At 37.6% G+C, this 21,254-nt stretch overlaps 1 protein-coding gene across 4 annotated transcripts in view; it reads right to left on the bottom strand.

Moving 5' to 3' along the window:
- The window catches only part of RELN (reelin), a 521,022-nt gene that overhangs the window by 161,871 nt on the left and 337,897 nt on the right, over nt 1-21,254 (bottom strand). For all 4 annotated transcript variants that reach the window (XM_067745999.1, XM_067746000.1, XM_067746001.1 and 1 more), the window contains exons 13-20: nt 20,752-20,864; nt 19,199-19,407; nt 18,320-18,448; nt 17,518-17,627; nt 13,867-13,933; nt 6,872-7,105; nt 6,046-6,207; nt 1,232-1,468 (exon numbers count right to left, since the gene is read on the bottom strand). In XM_067745999.1, coding sequence (XP_067602100.1) covers nt 1,232-1,468; nt 6,046-6,207; nt 6,872-7,105; nt 13,867-13,933; nt 17,518-17,627; nt 18,320-18,448; nt 19,199-19,407; nt 20,752-20,864 — 1,261 coding nt within the window. The remainder of the gene's footprint in view (nt 1-1,231; nt 1,469-6,045; nt 6,208-6,871; nt 7,106-13,866; nt 13,934-17,517; nt 17,628-18,319; nt 18,449-19,198; nt 19,408-20,751; nt 20,865-21,254) is intronic.

Raw genomic sequence — 21,254 nt, 5'->3', positions numbered from 1 at the left:
GGGTCATTTATGATATGTTCTCGGGAGACAATTGCAGTGAATAGCTTTTGGCAAGATTCATCTGGAGAAATTAAATTGGTCTGACCATGACTCAATAGAAAGTAAAAGACTCTTAGAAAATTATTCCTCAATCATGTTTAAAGTTCTAAAGGAACCCAAAGAGGGGCAGTTTGCACAGTGGTGAAGGTTGTGAGTTTTGAAATTATACAGACCTGAGACTTAACCTAGGATCTCTATGCCTAGAAAGTCCTATCTGATCTGGCTTCTGCATATCTCTTGGCTTCTATTTCTGACATTCACTCCCTCATTACCTGGGCTCCAGCACCGTTGGCCTTCTTCCTGGGTTTTGAACATGTCACGGTCACTAATGCTTTGGGAGTCTTTGCACCACAGAGTTTCCTGTAGTTGTACGCTCTTCCTTCAGATCTTCATGTGCCTGGAACTTCCTGCTCTTTTACTTTCCAATTAGTGGAATGTGTTGTATCCACTCTCTGAACTACCCAAACACAGCCTCCTCGTCTCTATCTAAAGTTGCCACCTCCTAACTAGGTAATTACTATTGTGTCATCCTACTGATGGTCTTGAAGTACTAATCATAGTCTTAAGTTATTTATTTACAGCTTAATGTATAATTAAGTTTGCATATGACGATAGGGAGAAAAAAAATCTAAGAATGAAAGGTATCTTGACTAGGAAATCCCACACTCTTGAAACCCCACTGACATTAACTATACAAGTCACTGGTCCAATATTGCTTGATAAAATGGACTAAAAAGAATATCTTTGGGTTGGAGAAACTTCTTGGACTTTATGTAAGACAGCATGAAAATAAAACATGTGATGAGAAGTTTTTTTAAAGTAGTCATTAGAGTGATTTCACTTTTCACTATGATCATGATGGACCTCCATGAAGGGAGAATACGTTAGTCACTTTAGTTATTAACACTTCTTGAAGAGGGTTTTTATATGTAATGGTGGGAAAATGAAAATTTGAGATGAATAAATATAGTGAAATTTTGTATTTATTTAAATCTATCAGTGTTTTGTTTTTAGTCTTCTTTCCCAAGATAACTTACTTGTAGACATAACAGCGACTTTTCAAATGGTTCATGTTCAGCTAATATTTGTCAACAAACGACTAAGTGCTGGATGGACTGGAAGATCATCTTTGGGTTTCAATCCTTAATGCAAATTGTAACAATAACCACAAGAACAAAGATGAAATTCTTACCAAAGGGTCCAGTCGTGGCCACAGTACGGCTGAACATTTCCAAGGTAGAATCCCAGAGATTGAGTGACCTCCACAAGATTGGTAAAGTCAAGACTAATGCTATTGAAAAGTACAGATGTCATGATAATCTCATCAATAGCCCATACATCCTCTCCCTGGGAAGAATGATATGGTTGCCACCATCTGAACTGAATTCCAAACTGTCTTGCATCATCTGGTAATTCTACAGAGATTATTCTAAAGGAGAAAATAGAAGTAAAAATTCAGATTACTTTGATTATCTTAAAATACAAGCATTTATAGCAGGATCTTTTCTTCCTACAGTATAATATTTGAAAAAATAATTCTCCCACTATGACAAACATTCTTGAGATTTCCAATTTCCTGTCTGACTCCAACAAAGTCTTCTCAACACATCTAAAACTGTGACTTTGCTTGCACTCAGCTGCTCTCAGAAAAGCTAACTCAATAAAACATAGTTGTCAATGTGGCAGGATTTGCCTAAGTCTGGTAAAGGATCTTGGGCAGCTTGTTACACACATTATACTTTTGGGCTGGTTGGAACCATGGCACTTCCTCATTCCCAAGAGTTCAGCATAGTGTGCGAGGTCACTTGCTGTGTCATGGTGGCTATGACAGTAAACCTGTATCTGACAAATGGGGAAGAAAATTAAGAATAATATCTAATTTCCAGGAGCAATCATTGTACACAGCAGCAAGAACTATATATTAATTGCCACTGCAATGACATCTGCTTGAAAGCTCCATAAATCATAGTACCATGCTGCTCAAATCCGTACACAAGGTGCGATGTGAAACAAATGGCAAATGGAACATTTATCTCCATCAGTGTACAATTATACACCAGGAGAGGTGTTTGCAGTAAACGTACACTGAAGTGACTGAATCTTCTTCCTAGTGAGCAAAGAAAAACTCCCTAAGACAGGTGACTAGCTGGGTAACTTAGAAATAAATTATTTAAAAACTTCAATGTCTAAGGCTGGATTTACTGAGAAATTAGATTGATTTTCATATTTGTATTATGTTCATCTTTAGTTATTACACAAAGAAACATTAAATCACATCTTGAAAATGTAATTTTTTGCATACTGAAAGTTATTAAAAGTAATATCTATTTTTACTTTAAATAATCTGCATATGAAAATATGGGGTGGAATAACACGATTATCACCATTGATTATTTAAACAGTAAAAAATTGGTAGGACTTTTTGTAATGTGAGAAAACATACTTTTTAAATGATGAGAAATCAATGTTCAAATACAGAAATATAAATTAAAAAACATTTCTTAAACTAAAAAGACATAGCTATAACAGGTTTATGATTTTTTTAAGTACTTTCCACAATCTGCTGAATTTTTTTAACCAATGTGAGTTTATTAAAAGAAAAGTACTTATTAAATACTTAATTATTTCAGTAATTTTCACTTTAATTTTCTAAATATTTATTTATTTATTAAATAATTAAATAATATTTAAGTTTACATATCAAATATAGAATAAAATAAACTATATTCAAACTGGCTCAACAATGAAAACATCATGCATTAATTTAATAATTTAATTTGATTAGCATTGTTATTAGAAAATTATAATTTTCTTTTAATATTAATAATTTTAAAAGCAGTTACTGTTCTCGCTGATGAAAATAAATATAATATTAAAAATTAACAACTGAGAAGTAGAATTTTGGGGGCAACTTTAAAGGAAAATAAAGTGCATATGTGTGTGAGAACAGTAACTGAAGTGCCCAATATTTTCCCCAGCAGAGATGTGAAGACGGTGAGTCTGTAGTCAGACTCTTGGGTTAAAGTATGCACTTTGTCACCTCATGACTGATAACTCTGCAGCTTCAGTGAAGGTATTTAACTTGTATGTGCCTTAGCATCTTCATCTGTGAAACTGGGAAAATAATATCCTTATGGCAAAGTCAGAGACTTTTTTCTATTTTTCACTATTGTATCTTAGCACCTAGAATAGTGTCTGGCGTATAAAAAGAGTAACTTCTTGCTGCATAGATGAAGTACATATTATCAGTATACCCTGACAGAGATACAAACACAGAGGCACAAGGAGGTTAAAGATTTTCTTTTAGGTTAAGCAGCTTTTAACTGACAATGCCAGGCTATGGACCTAGGGAACATGGCTCTAGAGTCTGCATCCTTTACCTCTACGTTATATCTTGGAGTGGGGTGGGAGTCTCTGCTTTACCACTCTATGCATACTACAGTGGCTGGTTAGAATGGCTATGGAGCCATTTGATCAGAATATTCCTAGATGAGAACCCAGGGACTTAGGTCAACTTTCTGTCTCAAACTTCCTTTTTTGAATAGGTACTAAGCTCATGGATTTCCTGTAATCAAATATAATAATCAAGACAAAAATAAAATATAATTAGACTTCACAATAATTTTAGAATAAGAAACCAAGCCCTATAATTAAGAAAAATCTAGAATAATTTGTCTCACCAAAAATATATAGTTTTATATTAATAAGAATGCCAATTAGTTCACAAGGCAGTCTAGTCAGTTAGAATTAAAAGATTAACTTAGCTATATTTACAGACTTTAACTTTTATTAATATCAAGCAGATAGAGTTCTTTCACTTACTGAGTGAATTATATGTAAGGAAATTATTAGAAATCAGCTAGGAATAACAGTAGTTAGCCAACTATCACATCTAATTTATGGATCACACTTCATTTTCGAGCAACCATGGCAGAAAGGAACAATATGGAATTCACAGCAATTACAGACAGCAATTTATACTGAAGAAAACACAGCAAATGGCTAAAGGCATCAATAATTAACTGCCTCATGGAGAGTTTACATGGTTTGTACTATTTCTCATATAAAACATAATTTAGTGCCTAGAATATATCAAATTCTACTTCTGCCATGTCACCTTTTATTAATATTTATAAGAGAGAGGGGGAGGAGGGAATAGTCTCTTGGACAGAGGCAATATATATAAAATGAAAGTGTTCTTGGTTCCACTACCACGTTCTCCTTTTAAAAAAATCTCCCCTCTGATCTTAATCTTTCAAGCTGTGCACATACCTAATGCTGAAAAGCCACCTTGGTTCTGCTTAGAAGAAAAATGTTGCTGTCAAATGGCAGACAAGATTAAATGTACCTTTGCAATAGTACATTAAATGTATAATTTCTTTTCATATCAACCAAGATTAATTAAATTTCATGCTACAAATTGATTACTGAATTTTGAAGCTGTCCATCCTTGTTAGAAAAAATTGTGTTTTGGGCCAATTTAACTTAGGACAATGATATTTTCTTCATGCTTTCATCATTTTTATTATCACCTTGATTTTTGCTTAATTTTCTTTTAATGCTTATTATGGAGAACCTATGAAATGTTTCTTTGGGATTCATATGTCTCTACTGAGTGAGAAAGTTGAGTTTAGTCTTACATTTACCCTTATAGGGAAAAGACTCAACACATCTGGTGCATTCTCTTAAATTTTACAACATATAGTATTTACCACTCATAATAGTTGTTAACTATTATCTCTGTTACATGCTACTTCATCTTCTAATGAAAATAAAAGTTCTCATCTATTTGCAAATACTTAAATGAAGGGATAGCTCTAGGCAGAATTTTAAAGTATATAAACTCTATCATCATTGCCCCTGTCCTTCTGCCATGGTGCCAATGCACACTTCAGTGCCCAAAGTCCTCACTTTTTTTTTTTTCTTTTGCGGTACGCGGGCCTCTCACTGTTGTGGCCTCTCCCATTGCGGACCACAGGCTCCGGACGCGCAGGCTCAGCGGCCATGGCTCACAGGCCTAGCTGCTCCGCGGCACGTGGGATCTTCCCGGACCGGGGCACGAAGCCGTGTCCCCTGCATCGGCAGGCGTACTCTCAACCACTGCGCCACCAGGGAAGCCCTCCTCACTCTTTTTCACATCTTTCCATGATCAACATGTATGTACTTCCAGGAAGGTAAACTGTATTAACTCTTTATATCGGAAAGTGAATGTAAGTCACAGTGATACCTCCTCTAGTGCTATTTTAACTTTCCCATCCTCCTCTTCTCCTGCTATTTTAAAGGAATTTCAGTGAGCAAGTCAATAAGTGTTCTAGAAAAGGAGAGGACTCTCTGGACTCTTCTGAAATTGTATCACAAATACTGATTACCACTCTGCCAAACTGAAGGATGGCCCTACTTCAAGTAAAACTTAAATCTCACAATTGTGACTATATATTATGAAATATATAAGCCATAGAAAAATAGAAGTGGCCTGAAGAAAGGGCTTTAAATACAGCCTCCACTCCACCTTTGCCAGGGACTCTATACATGCTAGAAAAACTTCTTTATACTCATTACTTAATTATATTACATGCAAATTGGTCATCAGATTTTATGAGTTATTATCTCATATAATTTATTATAATATATTATCATACATTGCTAAAAATATTTATCAACAGCATTTATAATTTAGTACCATATTAAAATCGTACCTAATAGTTTGCACTATAGTTAAATAAGGAAAGTAGTGTTAGTTATTTTTCTCTTTCCTAGGTATCAAAATATTTCCCTTAGATGCACATTTCAGAATATGAGAATAAATTTCTTCAAATTACCAGAAGCCAGTAGGGCAAATGAATTACAAGAATGCAGCTTTCTAGCTTTTCATTGCAAGAGGCATCAATCTTTGTCCTCACCATCTCTCAATGCAAAAGCATCTGGACTCTTACACCACTTGAATGATGATTTCCCCAGGAAGGAGATATCACCCTTATCATTTTTTCCAAGTGTTTTCCAACATACCTGGGCTCATGATAGTTGAGATATGAATAATGCTCCAAGAGTTTCCAAGTTATCCCATTATCATAAGAATAATGCAATAAAACACCTTCACCAGGCTGGTCAGGGGCTTTGCATGTGCTCAGAACAGACTTGCTCCCCAGCCTCAACGTGAACTGGAGAAACCTAGAAACGAATTGTCTAGAATTAGTGTGCATAAACATTTGAAATCATAACATTCATTTTGGCTGTTAAAGAATTTTGAACAAATTTAAATAAACTACTCAAAAGCTGTAGGTTTCCACTCATCCCTCTTCTATAAAATGTAAGTAATTTCACTGTGAGATGTATGAATATATGTAGAAGATGAGGTCACTGCATGTGTTTTGTAGACAGATATATCTATACAAATATAACAGTATGTTTATACATATTTGTATACTACATACTTGTGTACATACAGTTAAAACGCCAATCATTCCTTTGCTGCATTATTTATTAAGCACTGGGGGAAGGAGAGATGTAGAGTAAATCTAATCAGCCTCTGCAAGCTGTCAAATAAATAAAACTACATAAATAATTAACTAGCCCTTGGCTTAAGAACAGTTTTGATGCTAACAGTTCATATTTTAAAAAATCTAGTCAGTCATTAGTATCTTAACGTCATCAGTGAGCCTGTTAATTTATTAAAAACCAGGGCAAATTAACTCTATATAAACTATAAGCTTCCTCCCAACCTGGTTGAAAATCAGAAGATATATATTAGTAAAAAAGAAAAAATTGAAAATTAATAGATCTGAATTCAACTGTTATCTCGTTTCTGTATGTATTCCACCCTGCTTTAACTCACCTGGATTGTGAGCTGTCAAGGAAAGATGTAATTAGCTGACGCCTCCCATCTTTGTTGAAAACCAGGGCCTTACCACTGGCCAAGACACCACAGCCAAAGCTCACTTCAGCACCACGGATAGAGTAAAAGTTATGGTAAGAGGAGAGCCTGGAACTGCCGAAGCTTTCAGAAATAAACATTGGGAATGTCTGGGATGCCATCTCACAAGCTGGGCCAGAAAATCCAGGGTCACACCTGAAAAAGAAACCATGATATTAAATCTTAAACTGTTGGCCCTTTCAGGGATTCCTTTATCCACTTTGGGGATGAGGAAGTCCAGAGGCCAGGACTGGATTGAATGGTAATCAAAGCTCATTCGTCTTTGGAGAATACTGAATGTGAAGACTTGATATGGGAGAAGTAATTGTAAATATCCCAAAAGAATACAGCCTTTGCACAGTCCTGCTGTAAAAAAAAGCTTATGATTAAAACAATAATTCAGCACTCACCTTCAACCAATGCCAGTAATTTATCTGCAAATGCATCTATGCTTGTGCACATTTCCAGTTTAAAATCTTTGTAAAAGGTATATTATATGTATATAATTTTATTCACAATGATGTTCATTAAATTTGTAAGAGAAACAACATAAATAAAATACTTCTATACGATATCTAGAATAAATTTCCTTTATGAACAAATGTAAAAATACACATTCTGTTTTTGACAGTAATTACTGGAAATATTTGGAAAAGATTGGAAACTAGATTGGCATTATAAAGGGAATGTATACACCCTTGACCTAGATAGATGTCCTTAGCAGAACTGTGTTGTCTCTCAGTGGAATTCCACATTAGCGGTGCTTCAAGAAACACACACACACACACACACACACACACACCAGCCTGCCTGCTGCCATGTAAGGATGTGCTGTATTTATGTTAGCTGACTAGAATATATATGGAGCTCCCTGAGTCTTCTGTCAGTGAGAAAACTCATCACAGATGACTTAATAATTGAATATCAGAAACTTTCTATATTTTAAGGAGTTTGCTCATCAGGAATTAGTTTCAAATTCTTTATTTTTACTGCACTATTTCTTTCTCACTATATTTACTATGTTTCCCATTATAAAATTAAATTGGTGTCTTTTTGGGTGGGTGGCAGGTTCTCATCTAAGCATTCAAAACACTCTAAAATTTGAAGCAAGCCTTTTATTTTTATTTATTTATTTTTAATTTTTTATTGAAGTACAGTTGATTTATAATGTTGTGTTAGTTTCTGGTGTATAGCAAAGTGATTCAGTTATACATACATATATTCTTTTTCATATTCTTTTCCATTATGGTTTATTACAAGATATTGAATATAGTTCTCTGTGTTACACGATAGGTCCTTGTTGTTTATCTATTATATATATAGTAGAGTGCATCTGCTAATTCCAAACTCCTAATTTATCCTTCTACCACCCCTTTTCCTCTTTGGTAACCATAAGTTTGTTTTCTATGTCTGTGAGTCTGTGAAACAAGCCTTTTATAAAGCAAGTGTACCAATGAAGTGATATTATGGCACAACTCATAAGGTTACTTCTTTAGCACTAGTGCAGAAACTGGGATCTATGCTGGCCTCACAGAGGGTCCATGGAGTGTGTGAATGTCCTGAAACCAAATGCCAAATTTTATGTGTATTGGATATTCTTTGGGGGGGGGGTTATAGTTATCATCATTTTATCAAAAAGGTTGCACCTTGGGCTTCCCTGGTGGCGCAGTGGCTGAGAGTCCGCCTGCCGATGCAGGGGACACGGGTTCGTGCCCCAGTCCGGGAAGATCCCACATGCCGCGGAGCGGCTGGGCCCGTGAGCCATGGCCGCTGAGCCTGTGCGTCCGGAGCCTGTGCTCCGCAGCGGGAGGGGCCACAACAGTGACAGGCCCGCGTACCGCAAAGAAAAAAAAAAAAAAATATATACCTATATGTGGAACAATTCTCATGGAAAACTAACCGGAAACTGGCAGAAGAACTCCTATACAGCCAAGGCTGCAAAGAAAGATGGCCATGTAACGAGGCAGGGTGGGAAAAAAAGGCATCAGTTTGGGACCTGTACCTCTGGGAGTGGTCTAAGAGGAAAGGAAGGACTGTATGGTTGGACCCTCACCCTGGGAAGTGAGCCACAGACTGGGCATCCCAGTCCTGGGGGTCCTACATGGAGGAGACAAGCCCCCTTGGCTGCTGGGAGAACAGCTGGGACAGACAGAAGGGCTGGAGAAGCCTAGACTCCACTCGCAAGGAACGCACGGGTGCTGGCTTGCCAACAGACAGGGCAGAGCGAGCTCTGGACCAGTGGCTGCTATCTCGCCGTGCTCCCCAATCCAGGCTAGGTGAACAGTCCGGTCCTGCTCACTCTGCAACATGGCTTGGCATGGGATCTAGGGCAACCAGGACCTGGGAAAAGACTCCATCTAGGGACGCAGAAATGGCCTGGGGTGTGGTCTCGGTAGGGTAGCGGCCATTGCTGCTTCTTACTAAACAGTGCTTCTGAGGCAGCCCAGACCCCCGGTGACAACACAGCTCCTCCAGTCCCCACGGTCAACACACTGTGACCCCCATTCCCGGCTGAACAAATGCTCCAACCCTGCCCACATCACAGCTTGGCATTGGATCTAGAGCTGCCAGGTCCTGGGCGAAAACTTGATATAGGGGCACAGGAGCAGCCTGGGGGGCCTGGGGTTTGGGTGGGGCAATGCGGCTTACTCTGGCAGCACCATGAAAGCAGCACAGACCCCTGATGGTAGTGCAGCTGCTGAAGCCCCTGCGACTGGCTCCCAGCCAAGCAAATGCTCCAGCCCTGCCCACTCCATGCCACAGCTTGGTGCTCGATCTGGGGAAGACAGGTCCTGGGAGAAAACTCGATCTAGGGACAAAGAGGAGGCTTGGGGGCTTGGGGTGTGGTCCATGTGGGGCGGCGGCGGCCATTGTTGCGCTTACACACCCCAGAAGCAACCCAGACCTCTGATGGCGGCTCAGCCGCTTCAATTCCTGCAACCACAAGCACCGACCCCCAGTCCCAACTGAGCAAACTCTCTGACTCCGCTCACTCCATGCCACAACCTTGCACTAGACCTAGGAAATGACAACAGGCAAAGGATGCAAACTTGGGTTGCATCTGAGCAGAGCTGCAGATACCTACACAAGCAGCACATCAGACTTCTGTAAGTGCAGTAGCCTCACTTACTTCAGCACTCTCCTCCACTGGGGCAAAGGCCCCAGTGCCAGGAGAAGGCATAACGTACACTTAAAGGGAACAGAGCCAGCTGGAGCCCTACCCTCAGGTCTTCCCCTCCAGCAACTGTGGAGCAGACCCCACCCCTGACATGGCTCCAACACTCATGGAGCAGAGAGGAAGTCCCGCCTCACACCTTGCGCAGGCTCTAGCTCCTCCAGCATCAACAACACCCCCTATCAAGGTGATAGTGGCCAGCAGACCCTGAGGAAAGATGTGGGTGGCATCCATGTCAAATCCAGTCCTCACACCAAAGACACTGGGCACATGCAGTCTACATGGGGATGCTCTCACATAAAAACACCCCCTTAGGCTTCCCTGGTGGCACAGTGGTTAAGAATCCACCTGCCAATGCAGGGGACACAGGTTTGAGCCCTGGTCCAGGATGATACCACATGTCGTGGAGCAACTAAGCCCATGCGCCACGACTACTGAGCCCGCGTGCCACAACTACTGAAACGTGCACACCTAGAGCCTGTGCTCCACAAGAAGAGAAGCCACCACAATGAGAAGCCCGCGCACTGCAACGAAGAGTGGCCCCCACTCACCGCAACTAGAGAGAGAAAACCCCTGAAAAAAATAATGGAACAGAAATAATTAGTCTACCAGACACGGATTCAAAAATTTGGTAATAGGGACTTCCCTGGTGGTCCAGTGGTTAAGACTCTGCCTTTCCAATGCAGAGGGCGTGGATTCGATCCCTGGTCAGGGAACTAAGATCCAACGTGCCACGTGGTATGGCCAAAAAAAATTTATAAAAGATAAGAAAATGCTTAAAAGTCAAATCACAACTCTCACGTTGTGCATTTAAAAAAAAAAGTTGGTAATATAAATGCTAACTGAATTAAGAAAGACTATCAATATAAATGCAGATCATCTTAACAAGGAACTAGGACCCAATCAAAAACAGATAATTCAATTTCTGAGATAAAAAACACTCTAGAAGCAATGAATAGCCAAATAAATAATACAGAAGAATGCATAAATGATCTGGAAGACAGAATAATGGAAATTAATCAGAACAGCAGACAGAAAAGGAAATGAAAGCAACATATGAGATCTATGGGATAATATAAAACATGCCAACATATGCATAATGGGTTCCAGAAGGAGAAGAGAGAGAAGGGGATCAAAAATGTACTTGAAGAAATTATGGCTGAAAACTTCCCCACCCTAAAGAAGGAAACATATTCAGGTGCAGGAAGCACAGAGGGTCCCAAACAAGATGAACCCAAAGAGACCCACACTAAGACATATAATAAAAATGGCAAAAGTTGAAGATAGAGAATTCTAAAGACAGCAAGAGAAAAACAGTCATACACAAGGGAAACCCTATAAGGCTATCGGTTGATTTCTCTGCAGAAACTTTTCAGGCCATAAGGGAGTGGCATGGTATATTCAAAGTCCTGAAAGGGAGAATCTGCAACCTAGGATACTCTACCCAGCCAGATTATCATTTTAAACAGAAGGAGAGACAAAGAACTTCTCAGAGACGCAAAAACTAAAAGAATTCAGCAATACTAAACTTACCCTAAAATAAATGTTGAAGGGTCTCCTCTAAATGGAAAAAGAAGCAAGAACCTACAGGAAAGGGAAAATCCCAATAGGAAAGGAAAATATATAGTGAGGACTGAAGATCACTTAAATAAGCCAGTATGTAGATTAAAAAACAGAAAAATTATAAAAGCAACCATAACTACAATAAACAGTATAGGGATAAGCATGAAGATGTAAAAAATGACAGCCAAAACACAAAATGTGGGTGAGGAGAGTAAAAAATGTAGGTTTTTTAGAATGTATTTGAACTTAAATTATCAGTTTTATCAGTTTAAAGCAAGTAGATATAGTTATGGGTCAACATATATGAACCCACAAATAAAACATATAAAAGAGATACACAAAAATCAAAAAGAAAGAAATTCAAGCATACTACAAAAGAAAATCATCAAGCTACAATAGGAAAAAGAAAAAGAAATGAACAAAGAAGAACTATAAAAACAACTGGAAAACAAGAAATAAAATGGCAATAAGTACATACCTATCAATAATTTTGGAGAGGATGTGGAGAAAAGGGAATTCTTGTACACTTTTGGTGGGAATGTAAATTGGTGCAGCTACTTGGAAAAGAGTATGGAGGTTCCTTAAAAAACTAAAAACAGAACTACCATATGATCCAACAATTCCACTCCTGGGTATATATCCGGAAAAAACAAAAACTCTAATTCGAAAAGATACGTGCACCCCAATGTTCATAGCAGTACTATTTATAATAGCCAAGATATAGAAGCAACCGAAGTGCCCATTACAGATGATTTACATTAGAGGATGTGGTATATATAATATATAAAATGGAATATTACTCAGCCATAAAGAAGAATGAAATGCTGCCATTTGCAGCAATGTGGATGGACCTAGAGAATATTATGCTTTTTGAAATAAGTCAGAAAGAGAAAAACAAATACTATATGATATCACTTATGTGTGGAATCTAAAAAATAATACAAATTAATGTATATAGCAAAACAGAAACAGATTCACAGACACAGAAAACAAACTTGTGGTTATGGAAGGGGAGAGGGAGAGGAGAGAGACAAATTAGGGGTAGGGGATTAACAGATACAAACTACTATATATAAAATAGATAAAACAAAGATTTACTGTATAGCACAGGGAACTAAATAACCTATAAAGAAATATAACTTGCAAAAATACTAAATCACTATGATGTACACCTGAAACTAACACAATATTGTAAAGCAAGTATACTTCAATTAAATAACAAAGTTAACCCGACACTCTAATCTCAGTGGTGACCAATGTCTTGCCTCATATATATAATTTCTAAATGATCAGGTTCAAAGCACTTTTATGATTTTTTAATGATTTTTTAATGATTTTTAAAATGAGTTTTCCATTAATTAATTATTTAACTGGCTAATTAATGACTCTTTTTTGTTTGGAGGACAAGAAGAGAGACTAGATGATTCATTGTTGAAAACTTATCTGTATAAAAAAGACTGTGGTTTCAGTAATTCTCAGGATATCTTATAATTAAATATGATAGGTGAATGACATAATGACTATCCATTCTTGCTATAAATAAATATAATGCAATGCTCCGATGGTGACCGGATATTAAACTGTTTATGTGTAATTTCATACTTCATATTCAACATCATTATTATATAAAATTCTTTATATATCATTTTGAAGACTCAAAAGATTTTCAAAAGTAAGCAAGATTTGAAGTTACATTTAGAGATGATGAATTTTCTTATCAAATCTGTTAATTTGGCCCACTCCAGTTTCCTTGAACATTGGGTCTATGGGTCATTATTGATTTTTATAATTCATTTACAAAGCATGCCAGGAATTAAAATATGACTCATGAACACTAGAACAAGTTTATGGGGAAATACCATATTGAAGACACTAAAGATGGAAAAGGCAGCCATCAAACTATGAAGAATTCCAATTTGTTCACGAATTTACATGAAGTATGCTACATGTGTTCACAATTTAGCCTAACAGAAAATGTATTTATTAAGCAACTTCCACTTACAAAATACGTTTAATATTCTATTACACTTAAATTCCATTTGGAGTATGCTACTTTTAGTCTTGCAAAGACCTTAAAAGCCTAAAAAGGAAATTAAAACAAACTAATATGACCCATGGTTTCAGTAGATAAAGCACATATCAAAAAAGAGAAGTATAGATATGACTCAGAACTGCTTACTTGCAACCATGTCGAGTGCACTGTCCTCTGCCAGAACAGAATTTGAGACACGATGGACCAACATAAACTGCAGGGCAAAAGAGAGCATGTGAAAGATGGCAAAATCACTGGAAAGACGACCAAGAACACCGTCAGCATGTGAAACAATTTTGTGAAGCAATACCCATGAAATCTCGTTCCTTGTATGTATGTTGTGCACAGGAATCCAGATGACATATAGAGTGCTGCGTGACAAGGTAAGTGCTTAGCTACAAATCTGCCAGAACTCTTTTAACTTAAATAATCCTTTCAAGATTTTAATCTTTCATAGCAGAGAAAGTAGGGCCATGTGATTTGGGTTCCTTAATGGAGTCTCTTCCGCTAACGTGATTTCAGGCAGAATATTAGTGCTTCTGTTTTGAACTCTCCACAAAGTTTATATTCTTCAGGTGGAAATAAAGAATTTAGAAAGGATCAATTTGATATATCAAAAAATAAATAGATTATAATTTAATTTAAAAAAACTATAATTTCATTTTCATCTGAGGAAAATCTATACCACGGCAGATGATTGTTATATGTATTTCTAAACATTAATTCATCCTTCCTGAAGTGGGGAGTTAAAATCGGTGGTTGAGCATAAAGTCTTCTTTACAATGCAGACCTTTTTTTAAATGGTGGGCTTGACTGATAATGATCTTACAAACCTAAATTCTAACCTTGGGAATGCTGAGAAAAGGGCCCCTGACTGTCGAATGGTAGGTTCTGAGATACTCAGACTCAAATACATTTAAAGATATTAAACCTTTTGATAATCAGTACAATCAGTAATACACCAAACAGTGTGAAAGTGGGACAAACCAATGAGGAATTAGAGACCCAATGGTTACTGAGACCTCCCGTATTCAATTTCAGGCATAAACAAACTTACTATTCATTATCATTTTCTCCTCTGTCTTGTAATCACAACAAAAGAGTTAAGCAATTCTATTTTTAAAAAAAACTTTCCTGTGGTCTATGCTTCTACAAGGGTTTAATCCCTGGAAGTCAGTTAACAGGTGCAGCTGTTAGGGAAATGAGAGCTAATGAGATGCAAAGCAGGCCAGTGGAAAAACTCTTTCTCAAGGAAACTGTTGGTTTAGGAAGAGATTAGATAGCAGGCTCAGTTGTTCAAAAGGTATTGGTTTTAGGTGACAAAAAACCCTGGATTCAAATTTTAGCTTCACCTGGGAAACTGTGGATAAGTGATTTATCCTGTCTAAGCCTCGGTGTCCCTATCCTTTAAAGTGGGATAATATTCCTTGAGGAAAGAATAAACTAAATGTTTCATGCCTGGAACCTGGCACCATATGGTTATGATCATCATCTCATACTGGAGTCAAGTATCCTTCGCCACCTTCCTGCCCCACCTGCTTTGATGGCTCCACTGGACACCGAGTGCTGAGGAATCAGAAAGGGGTTTCATCCTTCTTTAGCATGGAAGAGTGTATGGATTGTTTTCCCAGCCCTCCTGATTTTGTGGCTGCTGTAGGGTTTGCTCTAAGTCCTGTAAGCGGTTCATTGCATTCTGCGGGGCTGCCCTATAGTGTACCAATGTCATACATCACAAAGTCCCCATCATTAAAAAAAACTCAACAGTAGAATAAGACTTTCCAAGTCGATGAAAAAATTGGAAATAAGAATTTTGTTGTCATCTTTCCCTGCTAATGAGGAAGTCATTAGGACTTGCAGTATGAGTAAATGTACAGGCTCTGTTTTTCTAAGAGTGTGAAAAAGATAGTTTTCTTCACTATTATCATTGATGCAATCAAGTTTAAAAAATTAAAAAGTGGTAATAAACATATTGGGCTCTAGGATCTTCCATTTTGCTAAGAATTTCAGGATAATTTCCAATATTGATCTGTTTTTTTCTGTTTGTTTTCTTTGATGTAATTCTGAAATTCCATAGTGAAATGGAGGAGACTTCAAGGGTTCTTTGGCAAGTTGACACACATTTCCCTGGGGAAGGAGTGACAGTGTGTCCTCCTCTTGCCTTTCGAAGAAATCAGAGAGCAGGTTCTGCTTCCGCGAACGCCTCATGTATAGAATAATGTCAGAATTTAAGAGATTCTGCCTCTAGTTCTGCATTCGACCCACACTCCTAACCATGCCTATTCCATGTATTTTTATCTTTTCTCATTCTACTCAAAGCTTGATGTTGGGAACTCAGGTCTTTCTGACTTTCTGACTTAGAATCATGTTGTATTAGCCTTCTTTAGGAAATATAGATATTCTTTTCACAGGCTTATATGACTTCACTTGTGCTCTTAGTTTCCTTATATGCTTTATTTCATTACTGACTTTCCAATTTCTTTTATGATAATTTAAAATAATCTAAGTTCATTATAGGACCATTGAAAAGTATGACAGCAGGAAAATGTCATCCATATCCCATAATCCAGAGGCACATACTCATTCCCTAGAGCTAATTAACAGGTGTAGTAATTCAAATACTATGCAAAATAGTCTACCAATGGAGAAATTCCATCTTAACAAATTCATCCTTAGACATTTTTGCAAATACACTATGTTTGTGTCCATATGTTTATATCCATACAGCTCATCAGGTCTTTGAAGTCTGGGTCTTTTATTGGTCTTCTTTGAATACAGATTGTTTAAAAAATTTACATTGGCTCATCAGCAAATTATCTTGCCTGAAGTTACTCCTGAGTTTCAAGAATGTAAAACTTCTTGAATTATGTATCAATTTTTAAATTTTCAAAAATAACAAAAATATTATTAAGAGATGGAAAATCAGCATGAAACAACAGTGTAGGCTTTTCCTGCTTTATAAAATGGACACAAGTCAGTGGCTATACTACTAAATTTGCTTAAGTATTGATATTTTGTCCTTCCCTCCTTCCCTCTACTTCATTGTAGTATAACTCTTCAGTCAGATTTATATGCTCTCTGAAAATAGGGAATCTATGAATCTGCCTGTAATGAGAATTATTAAGAGTTGGCTATTAATAAAAAATATAAGAAATTTACAGTCATGCACTCCAATAGATTAAATATTATCTTTTCTCAGTGCACTTGTCATAAGTGATATTGGCTTTAATGTAATGCAACAACATTGTTTATCAACAATTCACTTAAAAATTAAAGATAACAGGATATTTTATGTATTTCTGAATTTTCCTTTTATACTGTTTTCTGAAAAAGAGGTAAAAGTTTCACTTCAGAAGTTTCATTTTAGAGATGACGTTTCCTGATGTGTGGTGTCTGCATCTACAGGAGAAGCATTCCAGATGTTGTGGTAGCTACTAAGAGAAGAATGGGTCTTATTTTAATACATGCAGGATGGTATGTATGTTAATTTTGTAGAAAACATTCAGGGAAAATGTTAGGATATCCCTTGTCATCAACTACAAGTCTGAGTTTCACGACTTTATGCATTTTAAAATAATGTATGTTGCAACATTCTAGCCTCTAATATTGCTGACTCCGCTGTCTTTTTTTCTGATTGTGCATCCCTGGGCTTCTAACGGAATGCAAAGGAGAAAGGGAAGAAAGGGCATTTAATGAATCGCGAGACCATGACTTAGAACGGTGATTAAGTCTGTGCTGATGAACAAAAGCACAGAAAGATGCTACATCAATGGCATGTGATTATGACAGACATAAACTAACCATTATCAATTGCCCACATGTTTCCAAGGATTGGTCCCATTTGTCTCCAGCAAAGTCTGGTATCCCGGGTTAGTGCTGCGTTAGGAAGAGGAATCGTTATTCGGTTCCACCTGCAAGAAATTTAGCACAAAAGAGCTTCTTAGCACAAAACAGCTTCACATCCATGTTCACATCTTTTGAATCTATTTTACATGCTTTTGAAGTTCTAGTCTCTGTATGCTTGAGATAGCACTTAAGTTTGGTAATGAACTCTTTAAATTCACCTGTGGAGTTTGTTGATCTATTTATCTAGTGCTTATCCTGTAAAGTGGCAAGTATTTTACATAGTCATCTTTAATTCTCTTAACAGTCCTTAAGGGGGTGAATCATTGTCCTTAATTTACGTGGAAAGTTAGAGTAAATAGCATTACACAAGTATCAATAGCCGGCAGAACCAGGATTTGAGCCCAGGTTCAATTCCAAAGCTTGACTTTCTTCCACTTGTCTATCTTTTCTTAAGTGAGTATTTTGGCAATAAGCCTTATGGCAGTAACTATAGGGTCATCGTATAGAACTTAAATTTATGTAATCCAAAATATAAAAGCCAAATACCTACAGAGTGAATGACTCTACAAATTGTGATCTTGCATCAGATTTACCAAAGTTACTGTCTGTTTTAAAAATGAGATCACTACTAAATCAGATGAAAAAGAGAAGGCAGCTTCCTTACCTGTTATGCCAAAAACACTAATCTCAGGCTTACTCATCGACTTTGAGTCTGCAACATGGATTCAGATCTCTTGCTATGTTAGAATGCACTCACCCACTGTAGTTTTCTGAGGAGTAGATCGTGCTGTGGGGAAGGTGCGGTCCAGCACAGATCTCAGGCAAACATTCAGTGTGGAGCAGGGACCAGGAACGCCCATGGTTGGTAGAAAACTCTAAGCTGACACTGATAACACCAGACCAAGCACAACAGAAAAGGGGCAAAGATAACAAATGTAATGAAATGACTCATCTCTGGCGAGGTACATTAAACATCTGTAGAACTACTGTACAAATTAAGATGCTGTTTCCAAAGCATCTTCCGTTCTACTGAAGTCTGACCAGCTTTCAAAAGGCAAGCAGTTAATTTACTGCTATAGAAACAAAATATGTTTTAAAGACAGCGAATGCGAACTTGAGTTTGTGCTCCTGAATCTGATAGATGGCAAGGCAATTACCATGTCTCACACTGCCGTTTCATCCTGTGAATGTCAGACTGACAAAATCCTTAGAAAGGACAAGGGCAACACTTCAGCAAGTGAAACCGAGAAGTCATAGCTCTTGAAGTGCTAATTGATTTCTGTGCCTATTATTACGGGGTCACTAACCAACTGGGGTCAAGCTTTTCTTTGGTTGTTTTTTCTGCTCTCTCAGCAATCTGTCGGAATGGATGGCTGCCACAGCTCCTCCAAACACCTCTGATACCTAAGACCAAGCTCTTAGAATAAAGCCATTTCTAATCAAAATCTATCTAATCATACTCTACATATTAATTGAAGAACTTTTTTCTTCCTTTGAGGGAAAGTGTGTATTTTGTTAATGGATATTTTATTAAAAATTCAGCTGAAAACCTACTGAGAAGTTGCTCTGATTTAATAGCCAGGTCCACGTGTTTATTGTTAATTTGTCCACAGGTGCACAGAATGCGGCTTCCTACCTGTTCCCAGGTTGCTGTGTTCCACATCCCAGATTAATGGAAAACTGTATCATGTGAGACATTGTAGAAGGGAGAACAGGTAAGACGTGGAAAAAATCTATGGCCCAGACATTCCTATTATGTCCTTGATGGTTCTTTTGTCTGAGACAAAATCTGGTAGCAGGAGTCTGAAGTTCAGGATTGATGACTACAGAAACCAAAGATGGAACCTTCAAAACAAAGGAAACCAAAATCACTCATAACCTTCCCTACGGGAGTCTGTGAATTCTCCTAAATTCAATCTTGCAATTACTATGTACATAACTGCCGTTGATTAAGCACCAAGCAATATTCTGTATGTTCCATTTGTTATTTCATGTAGAAGATGCTGGCCTCATGGGGCACTCATTTTAGTCACTCAGAATTCCTCCTTTGCAGACACCTGGAACTCCCTGTGTGTGACTGATCAGGCCCTCTCTACCTGAAGATAAACTGGTTTAAGGTCTTTAAAAGTTACCAAAGCATATGTATCCATTTTATCTACCTTAGCACAAGATAAAAGCAACTTATTTACATTTCGTCATCAGTCTTCTTTTAAAGTGTATTGTATAATATGAATTCTTTGCCGAACTAGGTATTCTGAAAATAGGACTCTAAGTGGACACAGCCAGAGCAAAGAGTTAATCCACGATAACTGACGTATTGATTTGGTCTGAGGCATGCAGCTGACCAGAGCGGGTGGAACCCTACCTAGTCACAGCTGGAAGAGTGGTCCATTATGAAATCCCAAATGGTATAACTTGGGTGACCGTAGCATGTGGAGTGTACTGGGTACTTTCTTTGGTTGTTCCCTATTCTAGCCTTGATGCTTATCTCCTGTCTTCCTAACTGAAGCTATGAGATGCTAGAGGCTGGCTGTGTTCAAGCTTTTTAAAGTCCCGAAGGTGCCATCAACGTGGAGGGAAGGCTAACTAGTAATGAATGTGTGAGTGTACTCTCAGCACAAATACATCTACTATTAGAAGAGGATAATTTTCTACCTTGTGATAAGCATCACATAATTTTGAAGATGTTTGCAAATAACTAGAGCCAACATCTGTCCTAAATCCAAAGGGCAAATCCAAAGACTCCAAAGACTCAATCTCTGGCTCAAATTATCAAAGAAAAAAGCAAAGGTAATAGCAATCTGTACTTTTACAATGTCTTCTGCCTAGGAAACCTCAAATGCTAAATTAATAGTCACTATGCCTGATGCCAAGTCTGTGAAGCTGCATAGTTAGAGCCACTTTTAGGGCTTTCTTAGGGACGAGAATAATTGTCAGAGTATTGGGCTCCTCCTTATTGTCTCTAATGGGCTGTAATTCACTCCTCCTGATAAAACCTCACTTTTTGTTTGTATCAGGAAAAAAAAGTGAACGCTAAAATAATGTCCATGTCACTGTTTTAAAGAAATGTGGCAACTTTCTGGGCTGCCAGAAGAGAGATTTATCCTCTAGCACGGCATCTAGCATGGTCTTCATGGTTTTGACCTGGACTGGGGTGGGGCCATCTGACACACAGATTGGCATGGGTACCTTATATGAGGAATAGGAAAGGGTATCCAGTGTAATGTGCTCTTTTCTTCCTTCAGTCTTTGCATACAGGATGATATCATTTTCATGAGACTCTCCAGGGTCACAAATCCCTCCTGCACAAAAAATTTTAAGTGTTAGTACCAACTTGCATCCATTAACATGTAAAACGTAGTGTTAAATTTCAGGATAAAAAATAATTATGAAACCCAGATGTCACTTAAGAATGACCCTAAACAAAGGTAACCAGACCCAAAGGAAAAATTTATGAAGATAGTTCAGATAGGCCATGCTAAAGATCAAAGACTTGACATTTGTGAAGGCCAAACTATTTACTTAATGAGATTACTCAAATAATAGTCTGCAACAAACTGTGACTACCTGTCCATATCTTAACTCTCATTAAAGAAGTGTGCTCTGCTTTTTAATAAACCATTACTTCCTTATATTTGAGGTCTTTATAGCCCAAGTTCAGAACCTATTGATTACGGTTTTAAAAAAACTGT

Source organism: Pseudorca crassidens, chromosome 8 (assembly GCF_039906515.1).
Source record: "Pseudorca crassidens isolate mPseCra1 chromosome 8, mPseCra1.hap1, whole genome shotgun sequence".
In the NCBI taxonomy this organism is placed as follows: Eukaryota; Metazoa; Chordata; class Mammalia; order Artiodactyla; family Delphinidae; genus Pseudorca; species Pseudorca crassidens.
The sequence above is the reverse complement of the archived record's forward strand: the minus strand, read 5'-3'. Positions and strand labels throughout refer to the sequence as shown.